At 60.3% G+C, this 26728-nt stretch overlaps 1 protein-coding gene across 1 annotated transcript; it reads left to right on the forward strand.

The window, feature by feature from the left end:
* LRRC38 (leucine rich repeat containing 38) lies at positions 1–25573 on the forward strand. The gene is made up of 2 exons (XM_008275369.3): positions 1–805; positions 24558–25573. Exons 1-2 carry the CDS (start codon positions 151–153, stop codon positions 24809–24811), a joined length of 909 nt encoding a protein of 302 aa, XP_008273591.1. The 5' UTR covers positions 1–150; the 3' UTR covers positions 24812–25573.
* The last annotated feature ends 1155 nt before the right edge of the window (positions 25574–26728 follow it).

A 26728-nucleotide genomic window follows, 5' to 3' on the forward strand; every position in this document is an offset into this window, starting at 1 on the left:
CCCCGCGCGCCAGGGCGCACGCCCTCCCCGCCCGGGCAGCCCTCCGGCTGCCAGCGTCCCGCAGCCGGGACCCCCGGCGCGCTGCCCAGTGCCAGGGCTCGCCCGGAGAGCCGCGTCCGCGTCGCCGCGGCCGGCCGGGGCCCCTCGGCCATGCGCCCCCGCGCCACCTCCCGCGTCCCCGCCGGCGCCGGCAACGCGCTCTGGCTCTGCAGCCTCCTCCTGCTGCTGCTGCTGCCGCTCCGGCCCGGGTACGCGTGCCCCGCGGGCTGCGCCTGCACGGACCCGCACACCGTGGACTGCCGCGACCGCGGGCTGCCCAGCGTGCCCGACCCCTTCCCCCTGGACGTGCGCAAGCTGCTGGTGGCCGGCAACCGCATCCAGCGGATCCCCGAGGACTTCTTCATCTTCTACGGCGACCTGGTCTACCTGGACTTCAGGAACAACTCGCTGCGCTCGCTGGAGGACGGCACGTTCAGCGGCTCGGCCAAGCTCGCCTTCCTGGACCTCAGCTACAACAACCTGACCCAGCTGGGCGCCGGCGCCTTCCGCTCGGCCGGCAGGCTGGTGAAGCTGAGCCTGGGCAACAACCGGCTGGCGGGGGTGCACGAAGCCGCCTTCGAGACCCTGGAGTCGCTGCAGGTGCTGGAACTCAACGACAACCGCCTGCACAGCCTCAGCGTGGCCGCCCTGGACGCGCTGCCGGCCCTGCGCAGCCTGCGCCTGGACGGGAACCCCTGGCTGTGCGACTGTGACTTCGCGCACCTCTTCGCCTGGATCCAGGAGAACGCCTCCAAACTGCCCAAAGGTGAAGGGGCCGGGGGCGCTGGGCAGGGAGCAGGGAGAAGCCACCAGGGTGCGCAGTGCGCCCGGGGGCTTCAGGTTGACCCTAAAGAGGAGGCAGCTCCAGCTGCTGCCCTGGCAGGTGCCGGAGGAGCGGGCTTCCTGGGTCTGTGCCCCGGGGCGAGGCAGGGAGGGACCCCTCTGGAGTTCTCCGCAGTTGCTGGGCTCTGAGGCCTGTGTCTTCCCCTGTGTCACCAACCACCCCCTTTCCCAAGTTAGAGACCCGACAGGTCTGCCTTACTGGGGCCCAGGAGCGCTCACTGGGCCTGGTGGGTGCAGGGGGCGCCTAGGCGGCACAGCCCTGCCCTCAGCGCCCAGGTCATGGTCATGGTGAGTGAGACCACGGGTTCCTGGTGCTCTCCAGTGGCCCCAGATCCTGAGCTGGCTTCTGCCTCTCATCCCGTTTGCTCCCGGAACAGGTGCAGTCCTGATTGACATTTCCCTGGCTTCTCAGCCCAGATGTGCAGAAACTGAGCTGAATTATTGGGGGGGGGGGTGGACAGGCGCACCCACTTGGCAGATGGGAACACAGGAGCCCAGGGAGATGGAGGGGGGCTCGGGGATGGGCAGTGGGAAGAACGCGGCAGCCAAGCTGGGAAGCGGAGGATCCTGGCACCCACGGGTTGAGCGCCCGACGGGGGCAGGAGGGTGACCCTGCCTTTGGGGGATTCCAGCCTCCACTCAGGAGCCTGTGAGCACTGGGGCCGGCAGGGCCGTCTCCCAGCCAGACCCCGCCGCCTGCTCTGCCCCTTGGGTTCTGGCAGAGTTAGAAGCAGAGCTGCGAAGCACACAGAATCACCAGCGGGGACACAGACGCAGGGGGAGCCTCTGTCTTTCCTGGGAGTTCAAGGCTGCTGCTCACTTGCGAGCTGAGTTCTTGTGCTCCTGGACTGGCTCCCTGCTGTCACAGGCGCATACCGGGGTGTCTCAGTAGCCGTTCCTCAGCCAGACGGCCCAGGCTGGCTCTGTCCTGCAAGCATCCCTAGAAGGACCCGGCCTGCCAGGCGCAGAGGGCCCCAGCCTTATAAACTTTGCCTTCATTCACCTGCCTGTGTCCCTGGCCTCTCCCTACCAGAACACGCTGGCCCAGAGAGAGGGGTAGGGCTGTGCCCTGGTGCTGCTTGCTCATGGTGCGTGGTTGGTTGGGTTGGTGCAATTGGCTGCCTTTGTTTTCTAGAGGAGGACAAGGTGTGACAGAGCCAGGAGCACCGAGTTTTAGTCTCTGCTCTGCCATGGGTAGCCGTGACCTTGAACAGGCCACTTCGCCTGTCTGGGCCTCAGTTTCTTCATCTCTGGGTTGACCTCTGAACTATCCACTACGCTGGAGTCCGAGCAGCTTGAGATGAGAGCAGGCTTAGGATCTGGGTGACTCTGGGCAGGTCACCTGAGTCTCTTGAACCCCACCATCCTCGTGCGTGAAATCGGGGTGCAGCTAACGCTGCAGAGACCACACACTGGCGGATGTTAGGGTGGAAACAGGGTCAAGTGGGTGCAAAAGCGACATTTCACCCTGCCCAGCCTGAGGTGCAGAAAGAGAACAGGTACCCAGTGGGGGGGGGGGTGGGGATGCGAGGCTGGGAGTGGGGGCGAGGGGCAGGTGCAGTGCCGGGAAGTGTCCGGAGGCCTGAGAGTGAGGTGGGTGTTGGAGGAGAGCACTCCAGGGGCAGTGCCGGGGGCAGCCTGGTCTCCCTGGGTGGCCAGTGCAGTTCCTCCCCACAGCCCCACCTGTGACCCCGCAGGGGCGTAGCTGGTGGAGACTAGCACAGGCCTTGCAGTGGGAGAGCCGGGTTCAGAGCTGGCCTCGGAGTGACGGTCCCACGCGAGTCTCTGACCTCTCTGAGGTCCGTTCAGGTGTACCCTCCAGCGTTGGTGCGTCGAGGGGCACAGCTGCGCCGGCACGAGTGGGAGTCGTGCCCTGCAGGCGCCGTCCACACCCCTCCCTCCTGGGGTGCATTTGTAATGCTGCTTGCACTTCTCACGGAGCCCGCGAGCCCAGCCTCTGCCACCAAGTGACTTCCGCTGTCCTGCTGCCTCTACTTCCTAGTGTGCACCCCAGCGTCCTCCCCCGTGCAAGGGGATGGCACGGCACCTGCCTCCTGGGGGTGTGGGGAGGGCTGTGAGATACTGAGAACAGTGCCTGGCCCACAGTGAGCCCTCTGCTCTTGTCCTGCACTTGCTGGGCAGCCTGAGTGACCTGCCTGCCGGCCCACAGGGCTGTGGGGGGGCCCTGGGACCTCCTGACTCCCAGCCCCCAGCCCCCTGCCCCCTGCCCGAGAAAGTCAGGCTCCGTCTGGACACAGCTTCAGGGCCCCTGTGCCACTCCCAGGGGGAAGGAACCAGAGGCAAGAACAGAGCGACCCTGGCTGTCGTCCTGGCCTTTCCCTGGCCCCCCCACCCCCTCCCCAGAGGAGCTGGAGGGAGCCAGAGCTGCCTCCCGTGACCTTGACTCACTCTGACAGTTGCAGAAATGCGTTCCGGTGCCAGGTGAGCCTCCCCTGTGGCCACGGCACCCGGAGCAGGAAATACAGATACAAAAGCCACAGCGGGAGGCAGGGACCAGCAGCTGATGAGGCCCTTAGTCCCCTCCATCCGGACTCCCAAGGCCTGGGTCTGAGGCTCAGCTAGGAGGCGGAGCCATCCTGCCGAGGAGGCGAGAGGTCCGGTGGATGCCGGAATGCCCAAGCCATGGCACAAAAGGAAAAACCCAGGAGGCTGGGGATCCTCGGACCTCACGCCCCAGATGTCCATCAGTATCTGGTGTCAGATAAATGATGAACAGTATTTTAATGTCAGTACGTCCCCGGCGATAGCTGGGACATGCGTAGACACAAGGCAGTCTCTTATTTTCCGAAATCCACCATGAATCGGCATCCTGGGTTTGATCGGCAGCCCCAGCACCCTCCATCAGGGGTGTCTCTTTGTGGAGTTGTCCCGTGCCCGGCAGGTGCCTGGTTTACCTGGCAGGAAGCAAATGAGGCAGGAAGAAGTGAAGTGGGTTGCACAAGGTCACGGAGTGAGTGCTGGAGATGAACTTGAAGTCTGGAGCGTCCAGCCCGACACCTGCTTCCAACTGGTGGGCGTGGAGAGGGAGGGCGAGACTGTCCCCACACTGCTCTGTCCTCCTGTGTCTCTCACTCTCCCGGGAGCGACCTCCAGGGGCTGTGTGTCACCACGCGGACAGAGCCCATCACTCAGACCTGGAAGCCAGTGGTCTCAGAGACCACCCGGGTGACACAGGAAGTGAAGACACAGAACGGGGCAGCTTGGGGGTGTCTCTGAGAACCGTGTGTTTGAGGGGCAGAGTTCTGGGCCCCTACACCTACTTCCTGAATGAGTGGGGGGGTCGATGCCTGGGGACCTGCATTTTAACACTTCCGCCCCCCCCAGGGGTTCCTGTGCACACTCCACTAAGCACCCCTGCTGCTCAGAGGGTGGGCTTTTTGCTGGGTCTGTGGCTCTGTCACTCAACAGCTGTGCGACCTTGTGTAAGTTGCTTGTTGTCTCTGAGCTCCACGTCTCTTTAGGAAGCCAAGAAACATGGGCATTGGAAAGTCTGGAGTTGCCAAGGAAGGGGATTCCTTTCTTTTTTTTTTTTTTAAGATTTATTTTATTTATTTGAAAGACAGAGTTACAGAGAGAGGTAGAGACAGAGAGAGTGGTCCTCCATTCACTGGTTCACTCCCCAGATGGCTGCAATGGCTGGAGCTGCACCGATCCGAAGCCAGGAGCTTCTTCTGGGTCTCCCACACAGGTGCAGTGGTCCAAGGACTTGGGCCATCTTCTACTGCTTTCCCAGGCTATAGCAGAGAGCTGGATTGGAAATGGAGCAGCCAGGACTCAAACCAGCGCCCACATGGGATGCCGGTGCTTCAGTCCAGGGCTTTAACCTGCTGTGCCACAGCGCCGGCCGGAAGGGAATTCTTGTCTTGGTTTTACAGACGGGGAAGTTGAGGCCGCAGAAGGCCAGGTGCCTCTCCGAGGCTCTGCTTCCGCCAGACATCAGGGGACCACCGTCTCTGCTGCAGGGCGGGGCTGGAGCACCTGGGCAGCCCAGGGCCCTGGCTTGTGGGCCTGAGACGCTGTTGCAGGGTGGACGCACCTTCCACACACTCCCCAGCCTGGGTTCTGGAGCCACTGGGAGACAAAGCCACTGAAGAGAAACCGAAGCCGGCAGGTGCCTAGGTGCTTGGCCTGTGAGGTGCGTGCGGTCACAGGAGAGACCCGTGCAGGTCTCCAGGTGGGGGGCTGACCTCGCCAAGGGCCCCTCTTGCACCTCCCTGGGTAGTCACTGCCATGTGTGGCCTGCACGTCCCAGCCCACAACGCTGGGGGAGAGATGGGAGCTGATTCTCTCATCCTGCGGCCTGGACACAGGGAGGTCCAGGGAGGGGCTGGGAGGAGGGTTGGACCCAGGCCTCTGTGTGGGGACCGCCTTCTAGAAAATTCCCACTTAAGAGTGCTTGGAGCATCCATTCGGGGCTGGGGCCTGGGTGAGGCAGGGGATCACAACAAGCTGCACCTGCTGGCCTGGTCGGGCCTGGCTCAGGGCCCACTGGGGAGCCCACCCCCACACCCCAGAACCCCCTGCCCTTCTCCAATGTCAGACACGCAGAGAGGCCTGGTGCGCTGTAGAGGCATGGAAACTTCGCATCACCCTGAGAAAATCGATGGTTTTTCAGCCGAGGGGACAAATGTGGATGCTTGTCTGAGGGTCACCTTGCTCCTTTCTCCCAGGTGCCTCCAGAGTGACTCTGTGTCTTTTCCTTTCCTTTAGGAAGTAAAGGCAGCTTGATTTTCCCAATGACAAACATAGCAGGCTCCTGTTCCGGGGAGGGGGGAGGAGGAGACACCAGCAGGAAGAAAGTGAGCGGCAGCCCAGCACCCACCGCGACTAGAGCTTCACTCTGTCCTGTTGTCCTCCACGTGCACATATTTGTAAAGAAATTGATATGATAGTGTACCTTTTCTAAATGACTTTTGCTTTTTAATTAATCTTTTAAATATTTATTTATTTCTTTATTTTGAAAGCCAGGGTTGGCAAGGGAGAGAGAGAGAGAGAGAGGTCTTCCATCTGCTGGTTCACTCCCCAAATGGCCACAACAGCCAGGGCTGGGCCAGGCCGAAGTCAGGAGCCAGGAGCTTCTTCTGGGTCTCGCACATGGGTGGCAGGGACCCAAGGACTTGGGCCATCTTCTGCTGCTTTCCCAGGTGCATCAGCAGGGAGCTGGATTGGAAGTGCAGCAGCCGGGACTTGAGCCCGTGCCCACATGGGCTGCAGGCATTTCGGGTGATGGTTTAACTTGCCACGCCACAATGCTGGCCTCTGATTTTGTTCTTTTATTTAGTTGTGAGTTTCCCATCATTACAGTTCTCTGAAAATTTAGCTTTTCACGGCCATGGGAAGGGTCGTTTTGTAGATGTGTGAACTGAGCCTGTCTCCAGTTATTAGACATGTGGGTCGTCTCCTTCTGTTTGTAAACAGTGCTGAGCTGCGAGTCCTCCTATCAGAACTTGAGAAAGTTCACAGAGGGGTGGGCATTGGATTCAGTGGTTACACTGCTGCTTGGGACGCTCCCATCCCTATCAGAGTGCCTGGGTTCGAGGTCCGGCTCCACTTCCAATCCAGCTTCGTGCTAATGCACATCCCAAATGCCCACAACAACCAGGGCTGGGCCCTGCCGAAGCCAGGAGCTTGGCACCCTATCTGCAGGGACCTAAGCACTTAGGCCGTCACCTGCTGCCTCCCAGGGTGCACCTGAGTAGGACGTTGGGTCTGCAGCGGAGGAGCCAAGACTCGAACCCCAGCGCTCTGATATGGGATGCAGGTGTCACGAGCAGCGGCTTCACCGGCCGCGTCGCCGTGGTCCCCCGACACTCTGCCTCCAGCACATTTTAACTAGCAGGCGAGCACCGTCAGCATTAGAGTCTGGGTGTGGCCTTGTGGATTGTGATTTTAAACCATACTTTCTGATTCCCTGGGTGAAACAATGACCCCTCCTTGCTGCTGTAACTCCCAGGGTCGGCTCGCGGGCCGTGCGTGCGCGTTCTGTGTTCTGCGTGTGTGTTTAGATTCCTAAGAGAATCGTGCTCCCGAGCGGGGTTGGCTGAGGTCTCAGCTGCTGTTGTGACTGTTCTCTCTCTCCTGCCTCTGGCGGGGCTGTGCACGGCGTGTGTCCACAGGCTGCTGCGTTTTTAAATTGTCTCTCAGAATCAAGTCATTGGGTGTCACCTTTCTCACCATGACCGGTGTCCAGGGGCCGGGTGTCAGCTTTTATGGGCTCCAGAGACTGGAGCCAGCAGTAGACGTGGCCTCAGGCGGCCTTTTTTGCCTCTAGAGCACTCCCATGAGGTCCTGCTACCCAGGACCTCGGGTCTTCCTGAAAATGCCACGTTCGTCCTGTGGCTCTGTCGGTTAAAAGTCCCAGGGGGCAGTCGCTCCTGGACGCCGAGGGACAGTGGACACACAGCCCCAGGGGCCCATCGCCGGGGGTTGCTTTGGAGGTGACAGGAGCACTCAGATGCCCAGGGCTGCCCGCTTCCTGCTCTCCCAGAGTCCTGTGGTCCCCAGCGTGGTTTGCAGTGCTGAGGGCTTGGCAGGCCGTGTCCATCTGCAGGTTGGCGGTGGCCATCCAGGCGCATCAGGCCCTCCATGGAGGAACGTGTTCACAGCCAGCGAGTGGACACAGCCAAGCCCATTACTCTCAGTGTGGGGACGCCCCCTGGGCTCCTGTGCCCCGGGCCTGTGTCAGGCTGTCCTGTCCTGGGGGGTTTCCTCCCTGCCCCCTTGTTCCCTTCCTCGCCTTCTTCGCGGCGTCCCTCTCTTGTCCGCTCAGCTCGGAGGAGAGGTGGGTGACGCGGTACCTGTTGGCTACCAGGAGCTTCTCAGGCTGCCCCGGTGAGGGATGCAGTGTAGGAAGTGTAGGAAGGGGCAGACCACCTACTGGGTGACCTTGACCGTGGCTGTCTGGAGGCGGATGAATTCCCCCAGCGCTCCTGGGCCCCCAAGTCCCATCAGTCAGGTGCGGGTGTGATGGGATCTGTGCTTTGACCTTCAGTGACGTCCTGTGAGTCCGCCCACAGCGCAGCTCCCCACCGCCGCACAGAGGCGCTGTCCTGTTTGGTCCCTGTCCCAGGACGCAGCTGGGCCCCAGGCATCCGGGTCCCGGTTGTGCCACACAGTGCAGCTGCATCACGTTTTCCCGGCACATCCTCGCGGCGGCTGCACTGTGCAGCCTGCCAGTCAAGGAGGCCCCGATGTCCCGTCTCGCCTGTCCTCGCTGGCCGTGTGACAGATGCCAAGGGCAGGGAGTTGGGACTTGAAAGGGGAGCACGGGCCGTTCAGGATGAAGGGGCCGGTTCTCAGAGGCCAGCCCGAAGCAAAGGGGCACGGGTCAGTTCCAGCCCCAGCCGTGGTCAGCTGCGGGGGCAGGGCTGGAGGGTGGGGGTGCTGGGAGTCTCCTCCTTCTCCTGTCCTAGTCTTCACATCCCTGGGAGAGTGGGTTACCCCAGACCAGGAGCGGTGACCACCAACACCCCTGGGACCCGCTGGGTGAGGCTAGCGGGAGAAGCAGCTGTGAGAGTGAGAGAGTGTGCCACTCGCCCCTTGAGGGCATCGAAGTCCCTGAAGCTTGTCCTCCCGCTGGCCACGGGGCCGGGCGCGCCCTGCAGCTCTGACTGCAGCTGATGCCGTGACCTGCACAGTCTCCTCCAGGGCACAGGGCGAAAGGGTCTGGAAGCCCCTTGCCCCAGCTCCCGGCAGAGCTCCCCTGGGTTGGGGGCTGGCGTGAAGGTCCCACCGCCCCCCGAGGGCTCTCAGATCAGGGGTGCAAGAGTGTCAGGCTCTCGTCATAGGCAGGGAGCGCACCCCCTCCCAGGGGAGACCAGGAAGACCGACATTGCTTTTCCTGACACCCAGGAGAGGACCTGTGGCTGCACATGGGACCGTCACGCGTGATTCTGTGCATCAGACGTGAACGCTGGCTGCGTGGAGGACTGGGGAGCTCAGGGTGAGGCCCGGGATGCACTGCTTCTCTCTCTGGCCTTGACCCAGGCTGGCCACGGACTCCCTGGGCTTTGGGTCCCTGTGTGCCATCCCAGGTGTGCGGGGAGGACCAGAGGAGCCTGGGGAGACGGTGGAGGCCTCTAGGTGTCAGGGAAGGGCCCGGTACACGTGCTTTCCAGGCGGACGACACAGCACCTGCTGCAGCAAATGCAGCCCCTCCCTCTGCCCCTCTGCAGGCCGCACGTGGAACCGCACCCCTCCCTGCTCGTCCCATGTCTGGTCACAGCCCTCCTCTGCTCAGGACTGGCCAGGGACTCCCATACAGCCACACGCAGCCTTTATGGGGCTGGCGCCGTGGTACAGTGGAGTAAGCCACCTCTTGCAATGCTGGCATCCATAAGGGCACCAGTTTGAGTCCTGCTTGCTCCACTTCCAATCCAGCTCCCTGCTAATGCACCGGGAAGGCAGTGAGCAGAGCCGAGTGCCTGGGCCCCCGCGCCCACGTGCGAGACCCAGATGGAGATACGGGTTCCTGCTTCAGCCTGGCCCAGACCTGGCTCTTGTGGCCATTTGGGGAGTGAACCAATAGTAAGTCAATCTCCTCCCCCTGACCCCCGTCTTGTTGCTTTTCAAATAAATCTTTTTTTTTTTTTTTTTTAAGAAGAGTAGCCCTCGAAGTCCTTCCGGAGGCTTAAAAGGCCCTGGTGACCTGACCCCTCCTGCTTTCCTCCCGACCCCATTTCCTGCCATTCTCCCCTTAATCCGCTCTGGGTCCGGGCACTCTGAGCCGCGCGGTGCACCTCAGACACACCAGGCACATTCTCACCCCAGGACCTTTGCACGCTGCACCCTCTACGTGGAGTGCCCTTCCCCTGATGTCTGTGTAAGGTGCCCCCTGTGCAGAAGGCCACCCTCTGCCTGAGCCTTCCGCCGCCTGTGAACCCCACAACCTGCCACCCCAGCTCTCCCTGCCCTCCCCATAGCTTCTGTTTGCCCTGGAGCACCTGCTTCCACGGCAGGATTACACATTCTCCTGATTTATTCAGGAGCTGTCTCATGGAATCGTAGCCAGAAAGGGCTGGGACGCCTCAGTTTTCACCCCAGTGCTGGAACTGTGCTGGCAGAGAGCAGGTGCCGGGTCCATGTTTGTTGAGTGACTGAATGACTGACTAAGCACACAGTGGGTGCTAAGGCAAAGCAAAGGGAAGAAGGATGGAGAGGAGGGGGCTCCTGGACCACCCCCTTGCTTAGAGAAGCTCACGTGGTTGAGTAATTCTCATCCGCCGTCAGCGAGCACAGGGTTAACCAGGGACAGATGCGGTGGTGGCCGAAGGTGGTGCCATGAACCTGCGTGGACTTTCACGCTCACTGGTGCTCAGGTCGGGGAGACCTAGGGGCAAGGTCGGGGCTCCCAGGCCCCTTCGGGTCACCACTCCCCTGGGCTCCCCCCAGATGCCCTTGGGATGTGCAGACTGGGAGTGTCGAGGCCGGTGTTTCTGCGGGCTGATGCTGAACTGGCAAATGCAGAGACCTGTCTGCCGCGTCTGAGGAGCTGTCACCGAACTCGGAGGCTTTGTTCTGGCCTCAGGGGGTGGCCCTGGGGCTGGGAGCCACGGGGAAGCTGACTTGGATATTCCAGGAGCAGGAACATTTGACCTTCGGGGTGCTGAAAATGAGCTGCCGAGAGAGGTAATGAGGCTCCCATCACTAGAGGCATTCAAGCAGAGGCCCAGTGATTGCTTTCCAGTGGTGCAGGTGGGTGCATCAGGTACCCGGAGAGATTCAGCCAGGGCAGCTTCAGCCCCCTGCCTGTGGCTTCCTGGGGCTCCTCCATCCCGTCCTGGGTGGCAGGCGTGCACCTTGAGGGAGATTCCAGTGTGATCCTAACCCAGGGAGGGAGCTCGGAGGCCACAGCAGTGGTCGCCCCTCCCTGCCCCACCCCTCCCCCAGCCACACCAGCCCCGAGCCTCCGGCACATCTCCACTCTCACTCTGCTCACGCCCACCAGTGCTCGCCGGAAACCAGATGGCCTGCCAGCAACCGGCGCCGGTTTCTAAATCCGGAACGTGCACGCCCAGTTCCCGCCCAGCTCCCCTTGAGCCAGGGCTGTGGCCCTCTGGGACTCCCCCCATGAGCCGGCGTCACCTGGGCTCCTAGCCTCGTAGGGCCGGCTCGCCGCGCATGCCACCAGCCCCGTCCATTCATTCGCGGATATTTGTCGTGCTTCGGCTCCCTGCTGTGGAGGGAGAAGTGTCACCCTCTTTGCCACTGACCGTTCTGGGAATGGAGGGTGCCTGAGCCGCGAGCCTGCCCTCTGGCGTCCACTGCTGCTGCACCAGGCTCAGGAGCGAGCAGAGAGCATCTCACGCAGAGCCTGGCCAGGGACAGGTTAAGCCGGAGGGAACTTGAGCCCCCCGGAGCAGGCTTGCCACCTGCCCAGAGCACATTCAGCTCCCGGCCCCCGGCTCGGGATGCAGCGGGGGAGTGCGACAAAGGCTCTGTCTTCCTGGACAGAACATTCCAGGGGACTCGGACAAGCACAGGCTGTAGGGTTGGCCACTCTGCGTTTTCAGAATGCAGCCAAGGCTCTGAGAGACCAAGTGGGCTGCTGAAAGCCTCATGCGTGCTGAACCCTGAAAGGTGGAGCCAGGAGCCAGCTGCCCCAGCCCTGACCCGGCACTGTGCCCCCAAGGTCGCAGGTCAGGGGGACGAGCCCCATGGCTGAGAGCTGGGCTTTGGGCTTAACTCCAGCACTGTTTGAGTCCAGCTCCTCTGGAGCCCTGCTGTGTGGGCCTGGGTGGACCGCTCACCCTCTCTGTGTCAGCTTCCTCGAGTGTGGAGTGTGGACAGAACTCGTTCCAGAGTCCACTGTGAGGGTCGGGGACGTGACTCTGTCAGGGGCATAGCTCAGAGCAGCCGTGCTGTGCGTGGCGGATGCTGTTAGCATCGTCTCAGCAGCAAAGCAATGCCGCCACTCAGAGGGCCGGTTCTGGAAGCTTCCACTGACCACAGTGTACCCGTGTGGGCTGGCTGGAGGCGCAGGGCTGCGCGTGGGGAGAGCGGGCGCCCAGCTCGCTCAGCCACCTCTGCAAAGCCCCTGAGCTGTTGACAGATGCCGAGGGGCAGGATGTGGGCGACTCGGGGTTGGGGTGAGGGGGGGAGTCTTTATTCTGCTGCAGGAAGTCGCCCCACTGCTGTTGCCCACCTGTGAAAGTTGCCGGTCTGGTGATGGTCAGGTCTGTCCACCTGCACAGGCTGTTTCTCCTCCCCGCGCCCCTGCCTGTGTGCAGCCCTGCACACGCTGCTCAACAGCGCCACCTCGTGGCCCCATCGTGGCACTGTCACAGTGCTGGCACCCTCGGAACCAGGAGATGCAGGGTCTGTAGCCAGCATCTGCTTTCTGGAAGAATCGTGAATACAGGAGGCAGGCAAAGGAAGGGAAAGGTGTTCACCTGCCAGAGACGTCCAGTCTGGAGTCACCCCCAGCTGAGAAGTGCTGTTCTGAGGGTTCCTGACAAAGAGACTGAGAGAGGAGAGAGGTGATGAAGGCGCCAGCCCCTGTCGGAGGCCCTGATGGCAGCGAGAGATTCGGTAACTGTCGCTGCCTGCTAGGAGGTCACCTAGATGGTGGACCCCATCCTCCTCCCGACACGCAGCATGGCCCTTCTGGCTTGGCCAGCCTCCCACGGTTAGACATTAACAGGGACCTCTGGGTGCTGGAAGTATGCAGCCAGGGTGGGGTTGGAGCTTCGGATCCCCCGGATGAGCTGTGGGAGGCAGCAGGCTCATGGGCCACCTTCCAGAAGGTTCTCTCCAACCAGGTCGTTGCTAATCCGTAGACACGCATTAGCATCCACTCAGTGCAGAGTCCGTCTCGTGGCGAGTGTCTGCTATGGAGGACAGAGGTGAGGGTGGAGATGGACATGGGGATGTGGTGGACTGAGCCCTGACCCTGTGGGGGAGAGGTGAGCATGGCGGGTGTGGTGGATCTGGGGGAGGTGATGAAGCAGCAATGGCAGTGATGGACGGGGCAGAGGCCGTGACAAGGACAGCGGAAACTCATACCTAACTTCCCTGAGAGTCGCATTTTCAACTCTCCTCCACCCAGAAGGGGCACAGGATGGAGACATCACCCTGGGGCCAGCGGCTTCTCCACGCTCAGGTGTGCAGCCGCAGTCGGCGTCCTGAGGTTAGGGCTGGGAGTCAGGCTGGAGGGCAGGATGGAGACGAGCACCCCTCCCCAAGGTGGGACCCACGCACTGTCCCTTCTACAAGAACACGCCGTGCGGGGCCAGGGTGGGCCAGGATGAGCCCTTGACCGTGCCGCTTTGTAGAAACCAGCTCTTCGCTTAATCAGCTGAGTGCTGTGCGGCAGGGCGGGTCACTGGCATCGTCCCCTGTGCGGCAGCCGGCTTTTAATGAAAATCGCAGTGGAGAACAAAGATGAGCACTCTAAGAAATTAGAGCCGGCTTGCCTGCACCCCTGGCCCCTGCAGGGGCAGGAGCACGCGCCCAGCACCTTCCCTCTGCCTCCTCGCGCCCTGTCCCTGCATGCCACCAAGGGCTTGCAGCAGCGGCTGTAGCACACACAGGGTCCCAGCCCCCACGCCCTGAGCTAGAACCTGCTGCCTGGGAGCAGCACCCAGCTGGGAGTCGCGACGTCTCCGTTCCAGTCCAGGCTCCAGCTGACCTCAGACAAGTTGCCCAGTTGTTAGATAAGAGAGAGAGCCTGAAGGTGTCATGAGCACCCTCAGAGCCACCCTTCTGTGCCGCCAGGAGGTCAGGATATGGGGGCTGCAAGGCCGGCTGGGCAGGTGCAGGGAAGAGTCTTTCCCTGGCCCAGGTCAGGCCCCCTTAGCTCAGCAAGGAGAAGCAGGCAAGGATTAGAGGGAGGGAGCTGTGGCCACAGGCGGAGGGACCAGCATCCAGGGGCCCTGGAGCACCTCCCTTATTGGTCCCGCCCCCAGGATGTGAGCAGGAGAGTGGCCTTCCCTGGGGCATACAGCAGTGGGCTGGGCTGCACTGCATCCCTCTGTCCCCAAGCCTGTACTTGGAAGACCTGCAACGCTGGGCAGGCAGTGGACAGAGGCACAATCCAGGGGGCTCATGGGCTCGCGTGACAGGACTCAGCTCTGGGCGCAAGGGGAGACGGGCGGACTGAATCAGCAGCACTCCTTTTTTTTTTTTTTTTTTTTTTTTTTTTTTTTGACAGGCAGAGTGGACAGTGAGAGAGACAGAGAGAAAGGTCTTCCTTTTGCCGTTGGTTCACCCTCCAATGGCCGCCGCGGCCAGCGGGCTTCGGCCAGCGCATCGCACTGATCGGATGGCAGGAACCAGGTACTTATCCTGGTCTCCCATGGGGTGCAGGGCCCAAGCACTTGGGCCATCCTCCACGCACTCCCGGGCCACAGCAGAGAGTTAGCCTGGAAGAGGGGCAACCGGGACAGAATCCGGCGCCCCGACCAGGATTAGAACCCGGAGTGCCGGCACCGCAGGCGGAGGATTAGCCTAGTGAGCCACGGCGCCAGCCATCTGCACTCCCATTTGTGGCTGGTCAGATGGACAGAGAGGAAAGCCTGGTGGAACCCATGGACGGACTTGGAGTGAGATCCCGCCCGGGGCGCATCTCAGGGAGTCGGGGGAGAGCACCTGCGAGGAGGCTCGCCATGGCCTTGTTTCTGGTGGGGAAGAAGCTGGCGACCTCCTGGGCCTGGGTGAGGAGCCGTGGCTCGCCTCACCGTGGAACACTCGGGCTATACACAGCGGGGGCCTGGCTGTGCTTGTCGAGTGGAAGATGCTCCCGGTGTGGTCGTGCAGAGAGCGCGCGGGGCCTTGGAAACAACCCCGGACGGCCCCAGCCCACGTGCTAGTAACCTTGCATTTATGGGCTCTTCTCTCACCCTCTGCCTGTTTCTCTGTCTCCGCGTGCGTGCAGGCTTTGCCCACTCAGCGGAATTAGGACAACAAATGTGCATTTTTCATGGCATAAAGCGTTTCTCAGACCCTGGCCTTGGCCCTCATTGGTCAGTTCCTGGGGGAGGGGCAGAGCAGAGGCCCCCCAAGGAGGCTGCAGCCGAGGCTAGTTTGTTGGCGAGAGGTTGGGCGTGGCGGGTGAGATTAATCTCCCTCCACCATCTGCTGCGTCACTGTCTATTTCCGGAGGGTGGCAGCTCCGGCCCTGACCAGCTCAGGTGTCAGCTGCTGGGAGGAAGCCGTCAGGCCAAGGCAGGGCAGGCTGCCCCGTGCAAGGGTGAGCCCCGCTGCAGGGGCGGAGGTGGCCGCGTGGCCTGGGCCACTTTGGTTTGCTGGGGAGGCAGGTGCAGGTGGCTGCTTACCAGGCGCAAGGTGGGAAGTGAACGCCCTGCCTGTTGGGACTGCCTGCGGGGTTGCCCACAGGAGAGGAACTGCGTTGCATCCCCACTGCCTCCCACGGGCCTCCTGCCACCACACACAGGGTCTGCAGACCCCTGGCAGGGTTAGCTGACCTGGGGCTGTGGGGCAGAGATTGGCAGGTCTGGCTTCTCTGGACTCTGTTTTCCTACAATCCGTCGGTGGGGGCCTCCCGAGTGTAAACAGCAGGAGCCAACTCTGTGCAGGGATGCCAGGCAATGCACAGAACTGGAGACACATTTACTGATCTGAGTGGGCTCGGGGCACTAAAATTTGAGTGCCGTGGCACAGGGCGACACGGGCTCCGCGGGGGTCACGTGCAGACCCTTTGGCCAGGAGTGGTCTGTGCAGTGCTGCACCGGGACATGCCCAGTGGGTGGGAAGTGATTGTCCTGGGAGGGATCTGGCCGCCACGGGGCAGCAGGTGACACCTGCAGTGCTCGAAGTGCCTCCCCCCACAAGACCTTCCGGGTCCTAACCCCTGGGTGCGTGAAGGTGACCTTATTCAGAGGGCCTTGGCAGGATCTGGGGGTGAGCTTACCCTGGGTTGAGGGTGGGTCTGCCCCAGGGCCAGGGGCGGGGGTCCCTGTGGGAGAAAGGCTGATGAGGTTTGAGAGACAGGAGTGTGGGCGCGCGGCGTGAGCAGGAATGACTGGATGGAAGTTTCTCTGGAAGGCTCTGGCTGCCGAGGGGAGCCCCGGGCAGCCTGCCAGGTAGGGGCAGGAAGACAGCCGGTAAAGAGCCTGACACTTTGATTTTCTGAATCCTCTTCGCGTCTCTTGTTCATGCATTCATTCATTTCTAAGCCCAGGGAGGGAACTGGGTTCTCTGTGGCTAACCCGCCGATACTGTTATGGCTTCACACATCATCCGTAATCCGTAAGGAGGGTTTCTCCGTCTGCGAGGAGCTTCCGGGATGAAGGCAGAGAGACCTGAAGATTCATGGCTCCCAGCATCTTTGCCCTGAAGAACCTCTGTGCTGATGTCTCTAGAGCCAGGGTTTGAAAGACGATTTTAAAGATGTATGTATTTATTTGAAGGGCAGAATCACAGAGAGAGAGAGAGAGAGAGAGAGAGAGAGAGACTATGGGGGGCGGGGATCTTCCACCCACTGGTTCACTCCCCTGCTGGCTGCAACAGTGGGGGCTGGGCCAGCCCGAAGCCAGGAGCTAAGAGCTTCATCCGGGTCTCCCGCATGGGTGCAGGGGCCCAAGGGCCTGGGCCATCCTCTGCTGCTTTCCCAGGCACATTAGCAGGGAGCTGAATGGGAAGTGGAGCAGCCGGGACTCGAACTGGTGCCCATACGGGATGCTGGTGTCATAGGCAGCAGCTTTACCTGCTGTGCCACAGCGCCAGCCCCTGGTTGGCTTTTTTAACACACTAGACCTCACTGACAGGCTGCTGGCCACAGCCCCCGACCGGGAAGACCCCTCAGTCTTCTCACCCAGAGGGTTCTAACTTGTTCCGGCGTTTCTCAGGGTGTGTGATGAACACTTGCTATGTGCAGGCCCTGAGCTGGGAGGCAGAGTTCCCCGGGGAGGAGTCAGCCTCACTGGAGGAGGTGCAGGGGACCAGGAAGCAGAACTCTATGAGTCAGGGGGAGGAGGAGGCCGGGAAGCATTCTGGGCAGGCTTCCTGGAGGGGGTTTCCTGAGTGTGTGTTGAGTAGGAAGAGCTGACGAACTTGAGTATTCTAGACACAGTATCTGTCACAGTTACTCAGCTCTGCTGTTGCTGCTCTAAACCAGCCGTAGATGACATGGAAGCCAGTGGGTGAGCAAGATTTTATTTACAAGGGGCCGGCACTGTGGCATAGTTGGTAAAGCCACCGCCTTCAGTGTTGGCATCCCACATGGGCACCAGTTCGAGTCCCGGCAGCTGCACTTCCAATTCTGGTGCTGATGGCCTGGGACAGCAATAGAGGATGGCCCAATCACTTGGGCCCCTGCTCCTGTGTGGGAGACACAGAAGAAGCTCCTGGCTCCTGGCTTCAGATCAGCCCAGCTCTGGCCATTGCAGCCATTTGGGGAGTGAACCAGTGGATGGAAGACCTCTCTCTCTCTCTCTCTCTCTCTGTGCCTCTCTGTAGCTCTGCCTTTCAAATAAATAAATAAATCTTTTTTAAAAAGATTTAATTTACAAAAATATACAGGAAAGGGCCAGCACTGTGGCACAGCGGGTCAAGCCACCATTTGCAACGCTGAGCACCAATTCAAGTCCCAGCTGCTCCACTTCCAATCCAGCTCCCTGCTAATGTGTCTGGGAAACAGCAAATGATGGCCTGAGTTCTTAGGCCCCTGCACCTATGTGGGAGACCCAGATGGAGTTCCTGCCTCCTGGCTTCAGCCTGGCCCAATCTAGGCCATTGCAGCCATCTGGGAGTGAGCCTTCCCTCCTTCTCTTTCCAATAAATACAACAAATCTTACTCGTGTGTCTATATGTGGGCAGGCAGAGGGAGGGTGGACGAGGTCTGTGCTCTGGAGGGTGCTGACTTCTGGTCTTTGTCGTCCAGGGCAGGGGAGCCCAGCAGACTCTGGGTTTCAGATTTTTTCCGAGTTTAGAATGTGTGCGCAGACGTAGTGAGGTGTCTCGGGGGTGGGACCCGGGTCTCAGCACGAAATTCACTCATGTTCCACGTACACCTTGGATGTCACTTAGCCTGGTAGTGACTCTGGCTTTGAAGAAAATTTATTTATTTGAAAGGCAGAGTGGCAGAGAGACCGGGAGAGACAGAGAGGGAAAGAGAGATCGCTCCATCGGTTCACTCCCTACATGGTTGCGATAACCAAGACTTTGAACTCCATCCTGGTCTCCCATGTGGGTGGCAGGGGCCCAAGTCCTTGGAACATCTTCCCAGGTGCCATCAGCAGGAAGCTGGATGGGAAGAGGAGCAGCCAGGATGCTGCTTCCCAAGCAGCGAACCTCTGTGCCGCAGCACCAGCCCTGGCGGTGACCACACACTATTTTGAGTGCTGCTGCATTCTGGGGTGACCACATGAGGTCAGGTGTGGAAGTTTTCAGTTTTAGCGTCCTATGGGATTTCAGAAGGTTCTGGATTTTGGAGCATTCTTGGATTTCCAGTCTCGGATTTGGGGATTAGCAGTGTTCAACCCACATCTTCCTGGTTGTGTTTCCTTCATGACCCTCACCGAGACAGGCTCCTTCCTCAGGTGGCGGGAGTCGGATGCAGGCACAAGTTGGACATCGGAACAGTCCGAGGCAGGCTTTGCAAACTCAGGCAGTGAGCTTTTCAGTCGGCCCCTTCCCCGTGCTCGCGCCATCAGCACCACGTGGCTCTCAGCGGGCCTGGGCCTGACCACAGCCACGGCAGCAGTGTAGCAACACTGGCTGGCTGGCATCTCCCCACACGGCACGGTCTGTGCAGCATACAGCCTGGGGATTGCTGGAACATTCTAGAACTTCTTCCAGACACTGGCGCGTGCTCTGAGGGGCCGACTGAGCTGGTGCAGCCTTGGGTCTCACAGCCTGGGAGAGCCAGATTGCGTGAGTCCTAGCATGGATGCCTCCTTGTTGTGTATCCTGGGACTAGTCTGGGCCTCAGTTTGTTCATCTGTAAAGTGGAGACAATTGTAGCGGCCCCCAGTGGGTGGGCACGAGGGCCCAAGGGGCTGACGTTCTTGGAGCCGTGAGCAGCCTCTGGCACATGTGTGGTGTTGTGGCCAGCGCTGGCCATCCGGCTCCATTCTTTTTTTTTTTTTTTTCATTCAAAACAATTGAGATGCATTTATCTTATTTCTCAAATAAACGTTACTGTTTTAAAAGTTCACAAGTGATCACGGGGCATGTTGTCGGGCACCGTGTGATATTCTGGTCTCTGGAGAGCTGCCTCAAGGAAGGCAGGGGACCCGGAAAGTGGCAGGGGGCTGTCCCCGGGGCTCCGGACGCCTCCACTGCCCCTGTTCCCCACAGCCTCCCGCTCGTCCCTCTTGGCTCTCCCGCGAGCTTTCTCTGACGCCTTCCCTTCTGCTTGTCACTCTGTCTCCAAGTTTCGCCAGGCCCTGCCGCCTCCACCATCAGACCTCAGCTGCTGGAGGCCAGGGAGGCTGCCTTCTCCTCCCTCCTCGCTCGCTTCTTCCTCCCTCTTCCTCTTCCTCCTCCCCTCTCTCTTCTCTTCTTCCTCCTGGTTGGTAAATGCCTGGATGAAAAGAAGAGATTTAATAACTAAATGTCTACTTAGTAACGAAAAGTTGGCTTGTCTTAGAAGGTTGCTGTCTTTTAAAGAATTATTTGTTTTTGATTTATTTGCAAGGTGAAGAGACAGGGAAAGCTCTCGTCCAGTGGTTCACACCCTGCTGCCGGCAACAGCCAGGCCTGGACCAGGTCAAAACCAGGAGCTTGGAACTCCATCTGGGTCCCCCATGTAGGTGGCAGGGACCCAAGTACTTGGGTCATCACCTGCTGCCTCCCAGGGTGCACACTAGCTAGGAGCTGGAATTCAGGGTAGGACCAGTACCCAGAGCCAGGCGGCTGACAATGAGGTGCCCATGTCCCCCGTGGCGTCTTAACCACACCACCAAGTGCCCTCCCTGAGGGTTACCGTCTTAGTCAGCTCAGCCTGCCTTAGGCAGGCGGCTTGCACAGCATGTATGTCCCTCTGCAGTTCTGAAGTTCAAGTTCAACTGCAGTCAGGGCACCTGCGCGGCTGGGTCCCGGTGAGGGCTCCCTTCCTGGCTTGCTGGCAGCCGCCTTCCTGCTGTCCCCCCTGCACAGCAGGGAGAGAGGGGGCAGGTCTCTCTGGCCTCTTCCTACAGGAACCCCAGTACTGTCCAAGAAGCCCCACCCTTATAACTTCACGCAGCCCCCATACTTCTCACGGTCCATCGCATTGGGAGTGAGGGCTTCCACACAGCGATTCTGGGGAGATGGGAAATGAGTGTAGCAGCCACCTACTTAGCAGGCACTCCTGTTGAGAGCCATGGTTCCCGCCCAGGGGACATTTGGGAATGCCAGGGGAGGTGATTGATGGTCGCACTCGGTGAGCGGGGGTGGTGCCGGCATCCAGTGCGCAGAAGGCGGGGAGGCTGATAAACATCTCAGGGCGCACAGGACCACCCCCCCCCAAATCAGACAGTCACGCTGCTCCACATGTCAGCTGTGCCGAAGTTAAGAAACCCCAAGTAAGGTCTTGCAGGAGAGAAGGGGCCCCAAAGTCAGGGACCCCAACTTCAGTTCCACAATCGGTATCTTGTTCAGGTCCCTGCGGTGGCCACGCCCCCCTCCGTTGGCCGGTCCTCCCCGCTCCTGCCTGGCCCACTCTCTGTCCATCTCATCTCATTTCTCTGCCTTTGTGAGCTACGAGCATCCATTCAGTCAGCAACGTGAGCTGACGTCCCCCGAAACTGTCACTTTGTACAAGCGCCAGTCCAATCTCCAGGCACAAAGAACGTCAGGAAAACCGGAATTGACTGGATTCGCGGCGGCGGCCGGGGGAGGTGGGGCGGTGAGCGGCCTGGGCTGTGTGGCCATGCTGGGGTTGTTCTTGTTGGCGCCGCTCACGGAAGACAGATTCCCGGGAAGCGTCTGGCCACACAGCGGTGTGGGAGGAGTTTGAAGGTTGTGCGTGATCTCGGCTTCGCTGCGCTGCCTGGCTTCACGCAGCCCCGTTATCACTTGTTCTCGTGACATCTTTGCCCGAGGTAGGATGGGACAAGGAGGCAGCTGCGTTGATTTTTTCCACTTTTCCATGGACGAAATCGGAGGCCGTAAGACTCTCAGCCTCATGCTGCCTCACAGCCCTCCGGCCTTATTCGCGTCCCGAAGTAGCCACACGCTTGGCCTCTTACAAATAAGAGATCGGGGCCAGCACTGTGGTGCAGGGGTTAAGCCTCTGGCTCGAGTCCCGGCTGCTCCACTTCCGATCCAGCTCTCTGCTAATGCACCTGGGAAAGCAGTGGAAGATGGCCTGAGTGCTTGGGCCCCTGCACCCAAGTGGGAGACCAGGATGGAGTTCTTGGATCCTGGCTTTGGCCTGGCCCGGCTCTGGCTGCTGCAGACATTTGGAGAGTGAACCAGTGGATGCAAAATCTCTCTCTCTGTCTGTCTCTGCCTCTCCCCCCCCCCCCCCGCCTTTGAAATAAATAAACATCATTTTTAGAAAGAGAGGAACAGTCAAAAGCTGTAGCCAAGTGTAAGCTGTTGAGGCGTGCAGACCTCAGGTCCAGCTCACCCCTTGGGTCTTTTTTTTTTTTTTTTTTTTTTTAAGATTTATTTAGTTTGCTTGAAAGTCACAGTTACACACAGAGAAGGAGAGGCAGAGAGAGGTCTTCCATCCGCTGGTTCACTCCCCAGTTGGCCGCAACAGCCAAAGCTGCACCAGTCCGAAGCCAGGAGCCAGGAGCTTCTTCCAGGTCTCCCACATGGGTGCAGGGGCCCAAGGACTTGGGTCATCTTCCACTGCTTTCCCAGGCCATAGCAGAGAGCTGGACTGGAAGTGGAGCAGCCGGGACTCAAACTGGCGCCCACATGGGATGCGGGCACTGCAGGCAGCCGCTTTACCTGCTACGCCACAGCGCCGGCCCCCACCCCTTGGGTCTTTAAAGCAGGCTCAGATTCAGGGACAGCAAGGAGCTGGGGCCTGGTTGCTAGGCAACAGTTCCCATGGCGAGGAGAGCATGGTGGGTGGGCTGCGGACCACCCCAAAGGGGCCAGGCCAGAAGGAAGGAGGAAGATGGGACGCTGTTCCTCCATCTTCTGTTTCGGAGCCGGGGAAGGAAAGATGTAAAATAAGGAAACGCTGCTCTTGGCCGCATGAAAGGCAGCTGATTAGTGAGGTGTGCAGAAGGCGCCCTGACTCCCAGATGAGCTGGAAATGGACTGAGGGTCAGCTCCCGACACCGGGAAGCACCGGCAGAGAGAGCAAGTGCAGGTCTCGCTCAGAGTCGCAAAGGAAGCGGGAAGTAAGCCACCACGGAGACAGCTGAGCTTGGGGACCCTTGCACCCAAAGAGCGAGCGTCGGACCCCAGAGCCAGAAGCCCGGGTTCAAGTCCTAGCTCCGCCACCACGAGGCTGCGCCGTCAAAGGCGCGCTGTGTGGATTTGCTGGGCTTGGGTTTCCTTAGCTGGAAGATGGGCATCATAGCAGCACCTAGCTCGGCAGGGTGCCGCGGGAAGTGACAGTTACCTTGCGTGCAATGCTCAGAACAGTGTGCGCCGGTCCTGAGTGGGCTGGGACTGGCAGCCGCTGCTGCTGTCATGCTAAGTCCTCCTTGTTGCCCCCGCTGCTGCTCCTTGGCCACACGGTGCTCCCCGAATGCCCACCTTCTTGTCTGCCCGGGAAGTTCTCCCGCGGCCTTTAGAGCTTAGTGATGACGCCACCCTCACTCGCCATTGTCCCAGACGCTCATCGTCTTTCCGCCCACCGAGCTTTCGTGACTCGTTTTGTGTGTTTCCTGATGTAAAAGCACCTGCAGTGCTGTGTGAGGGCTGTGTCCCCAGAGCCCACTACATAGTAAACACTCAAAGAGAACTTGTTGAATAGATGAGCAGGTGTCTGTCTCCTCCCACTGGGACTCACTCTCTGGGGGCAGGGGCCCTCTTCGCTCTGTTGACCATCAGTGACTTGGCATAGGCGAAGTACTCAGTGCGTGTTTGTTGAGTGCATAAATGAGGGTACACAGTGCTCAGTTGCTCACGTTTCAGGCAACCCTCCCTTGGGGCTCACGTAAGTAATCAGAGGGTATAGTGTTGACCCCCCTGGGCTTCTGAGAGCCACTCCCCACTTCACTTGATGCCAGATGGGGTCCCCCCCAGAAAAGCAGCTCGCAGGTTAGGGAACAGCCAGCAGGAGGCGTCTCTAGGTTGTTACAAACAGTGCCCTAGGAGCCAGGTGACTGGCAGCTTCTGCCCCTCCCACGTGAAGGCAGCCATGGGAAGAACGCATCAGCTTCCTGTGTCCCATCCCCCGCACCCCAACAGCCTTCCCCCACTCTCCTCCATTCAGGGACACAGCGGCCATGGGCGAGGTCTCTGGAGCCACACTGCTGGCTTGGCTGCTTGCGCGCTCTGCAGCTTTGGGCAAGTTGCTTCACCTCTCTGAGCCCGGTCCTCTACCTGCTGCACTGGGATGGGACGCTCGAGGGGCCCCAGGGAGTTGCTGTAGGCTTCCGAGCGTGCATCTGTGTCAAGTGCTGAAACAGCGCCTGGCCCAGCTGTGTCCACAGCCGCTGTTTCATACAGCTCTTAGCGCCCGCTCGGCTGTGGGTGTTTTGCTAGACTGGAGGGTGGGACACTCGTCCTTAAGTCAAACACTCTTGAAGTAAAATCGTGATGGCAACTCGTGTGTGTGAAATAGTCAGTGGGCTTGTCTGGACACGGGACGGGGAGTGTCCCAGGGCTCTCAGGCTGTGCTCAGACAGTGACAAAACACTGCTGCTCGATGGGCGTGGCATCAGAATCACCCGGTGACGAAAACGGCAGAGGAGGCCGGTGCTGGGCAGGGCAGCTTAAGTGGCCACTTGGGACGTTTGCATCCGCGTCGCAAGTCCCAGCCACTCAGTTTCTGACCCAGCTTCCTGCAGATCCACAGCCAAGGAGGCAGCAGTGGTGGCTCACGTCCTGGGTCCCCGCCACCCACGTGGGAGACCTGCATGGACTTCTGGCTTCCTAGCTGTGGCCTGGCCCAGCCCTGGCTGTTGTGGGCATTTGGGGAATGAACCAGCAGACAGAAGATCTCTCTGTGTCTTTCACTGTCTCTCTGCCTTTCAAGTAAAATGAAAAAAATTAAATTAAAACTTCAGGGTCAGGGCCCCTGCCCCAGACCTGCAGAAGCTGAGGCTCTGGGTGGTGCCTGGGCCCCTGCATTTGGACAAAGCCTGTAGGTGACCCTTACGCACCTGGAGCCCCCCCCCCCAGCTTCCCAGGAGCAGGTGCCGTTGGAGGCCTCCTTCAGCGCAGCCTTCCCTGGCGCACTGCTTCCAGGGTGCTGCGGGTGCCGCTGCTCATTTCTGCTGTGAAGCCGGCACAGAGGAGGACGGCATGTGACAGGGGGAAGGGCACGGCCAGCTGGAGGGAGCAGCCTCTGGCTGGCACTGCCACGGCTGCTTATAACCCAGGTTTGGGTCTGAACCCCCAAAATGTGCTGCCCCCCAGCCCCAAGCCCACCACAGTCACAAGCCCCAGGCCTGAACTCAGGTCGGGGCACGCCCTGACTGTTCCCATGCTGATAATTCTGTGCTTTGTGAACAAACGTGGCCTTGCACTCCATCCAGCTGTCCTCGCCTTTTACTTTGGGGGCTGCTCCCCCTTCGCTGGCTCTGCCCCGGGGCCACGGCCTAACCGTCTCTGCCGTCCCACCTGCCTTCCCACAGGCCTCGACGCCATCCAGTGCTCCCTGCCCGTGGAGAACCGCAGGGTCTCGCTGCACGAGCTGTCGGAGGCCAGCTTCAGCGAGTGCAGGTTCAGCCTGTCGCTCACGGACCTGTTCATCATCATCTTCTCGGGCGTGGCCGTCTCCATCGCCGCCATCATCTCCAGCTTCTTCCTGGCCACCGTGGTGCAGTGCTTCCAGAGGTGTGCGCCCAGCAAAGACACAGAGGACGAAGATGAGGACGAGGACGACTGAGCCGCCTCCCGCACCGCCCCCGCCGGCCGGCACCTGCTGAACACGGAAAGCCTCGGCCGCCGCCGGGGACCAGAGCGGAGCGTCTCTCTGGCAAGGACTCTGGGTCGCCCCGGGGCCATCGTCCATGTCAGAGTTCAGAAGCAGCAGAGTGGAGGAGCCTGGGAGGGGCCGTGGGGGTCACCGTGGAGCAGAGCCTGGCTCCCAAGAGGAGTGGGGGCTGGGGAGTGGGGGCTGGGGAGACCGAGTCAGCTAGGAGCCTCCCACGGAGCTCTGCAGACTGGCGGCCTGGGGCGCCAAGATGACTTCGTGCTGTCCTTTCTCTGCCCTGGTCCTTTCTCTGCCCTGGGTCCTCCTCCCAAGAGACAGGGGCTTGGGCGGTAGGGACTCAAGTTCAGATCACTCTCCGTGAGAGAAACTCTGCTAGCGCAGGCCCGGCCGGCTTGGGAGGCCACCGTGGGGATGGGTGAGCGCCCAGGCAGGTGTCTGCGTCCCGCCACACGCCCCTGTTGGAACTTCAGCGCCAGTGTGACAGAGTTCAGAGGTTACGCCCCTGGGAGGTGCGGGGTCGTGAGCGAGGGACCCTCCTCTCACCGGAGGAAGCCCTGGAGAATCTCTTTGTCCCTCCTACCGTGGGAGGGGACAGTGAGAAACCAGCCGTCCATGAACCAGGAAACGGGCCCTGACCAGGCCCCAGCCGTGCTGGTCCGCTGATTGCAGGCTCCCAGCCTCCAGAGCTGAGGGGAATAAACGTGTTTAATAGTCGCTCCGTGTCGTGTTCTGTGTAGCGGCTGAACGGACAAAAAACCAGGCTTGGCTCAAAGGGCGCCAAAGACAGAGCCGAGAGCTGGCCGGAGAGTGTGTGCCGCTGCATTTTGGGAAGCGGGTGGGAACCTCCCATTGGGGTCAGCCAACCCCGGCCCCGTCCTAAGAGGTGGCCCCGCAGAGGAAGGGGTTCCCTCTGGAGCATGGCGCGCGTGGGGGGGTCCCTTGCACCCACCTTCTCCTGAGCCCCTCCTCACAGAGGAGATGCTCTGAGCTTCCTACTCCAATTCCAGACGCATCAGCTCCAGGACTTGGGGTGAACTTTCCTGGAGCCCGGGATTCCCACAAGCAGGGTGCCCTGGACCAAGCAGGTGCTCCCCCAGAGCCCCACAAGCAGCTGAGACTTGGTCTCTGCAAGTCCTCCCTCCCCGGCTTCCCGGGATGTGGAGGGCAGCACCCTGGCTCAGGACAACGTGAAACACACAAGTCACGTGCCAGCGAGTTCCGTGCAAGGTGACTTGGGTTGGCGGCGCTGGAACCAGGCTGGGCTGAGACCAGGACAAGGGGCTCCTGAGAAGCTCCTGAGAGACTAGGGAACCACTCCTTTATTTCTTGTAATAAAGAAACCTTTGGAGCAGCCCCCAAAGGTTTCCTTGCTCCCTTGCTCTCCCCCATAAATATCCATTTCTATAAATCATTATCCAGGGCTTGCTAAGCGCCAGGTACGCATCAAGGCTCCTTGGATGTGGATCAAAACAGAAAGATGGGGTTCCTGCCTTCCTGAGACTTTTATTCTTTTTTTTTTTAATATTTATTTATGTGAAAGAGTTACAAGAAAGAGAGAAGAAGAGATAGGGGAGAGATCTTCCGTCCTCTGATCACTCCCCAAATGGCTGCAATGACTAGATCTGGGCCAGGCTGAAGCCAGGATCCTGGCGCTTCTTCTGGGTCTCCTACGTGGTTGCCAGGGCCCAAGCACCTGGGCCGTCTTCCCCTGCTTTCCAGGATCATCAACAGGGAGCTGGAGCAGAAGTGGAGCAGCCAAGACTTAAATCAGCACCCAGAAGGGATGCTGGCCCTGCAGGTCACTGTACCACAGCACCGGTCCCCTGAGCCTTTTATTCTGACAGACAGAACACAACCAAGGAAGCAAAA

This window comes from Oryctolagus cuniculus, chromosome 7, assembly GCF_964237555.1.
Source record: "Oryctolagus cuniculus chromosome 7, mOryCun1.1, whole genome shotgun sequence".
NCBI lineage: Eukaryota > Metazoa > Chordata > Mammalia > Lagomorpha > Leporidae > Oryctolagus > Oryctolagus cuniculus.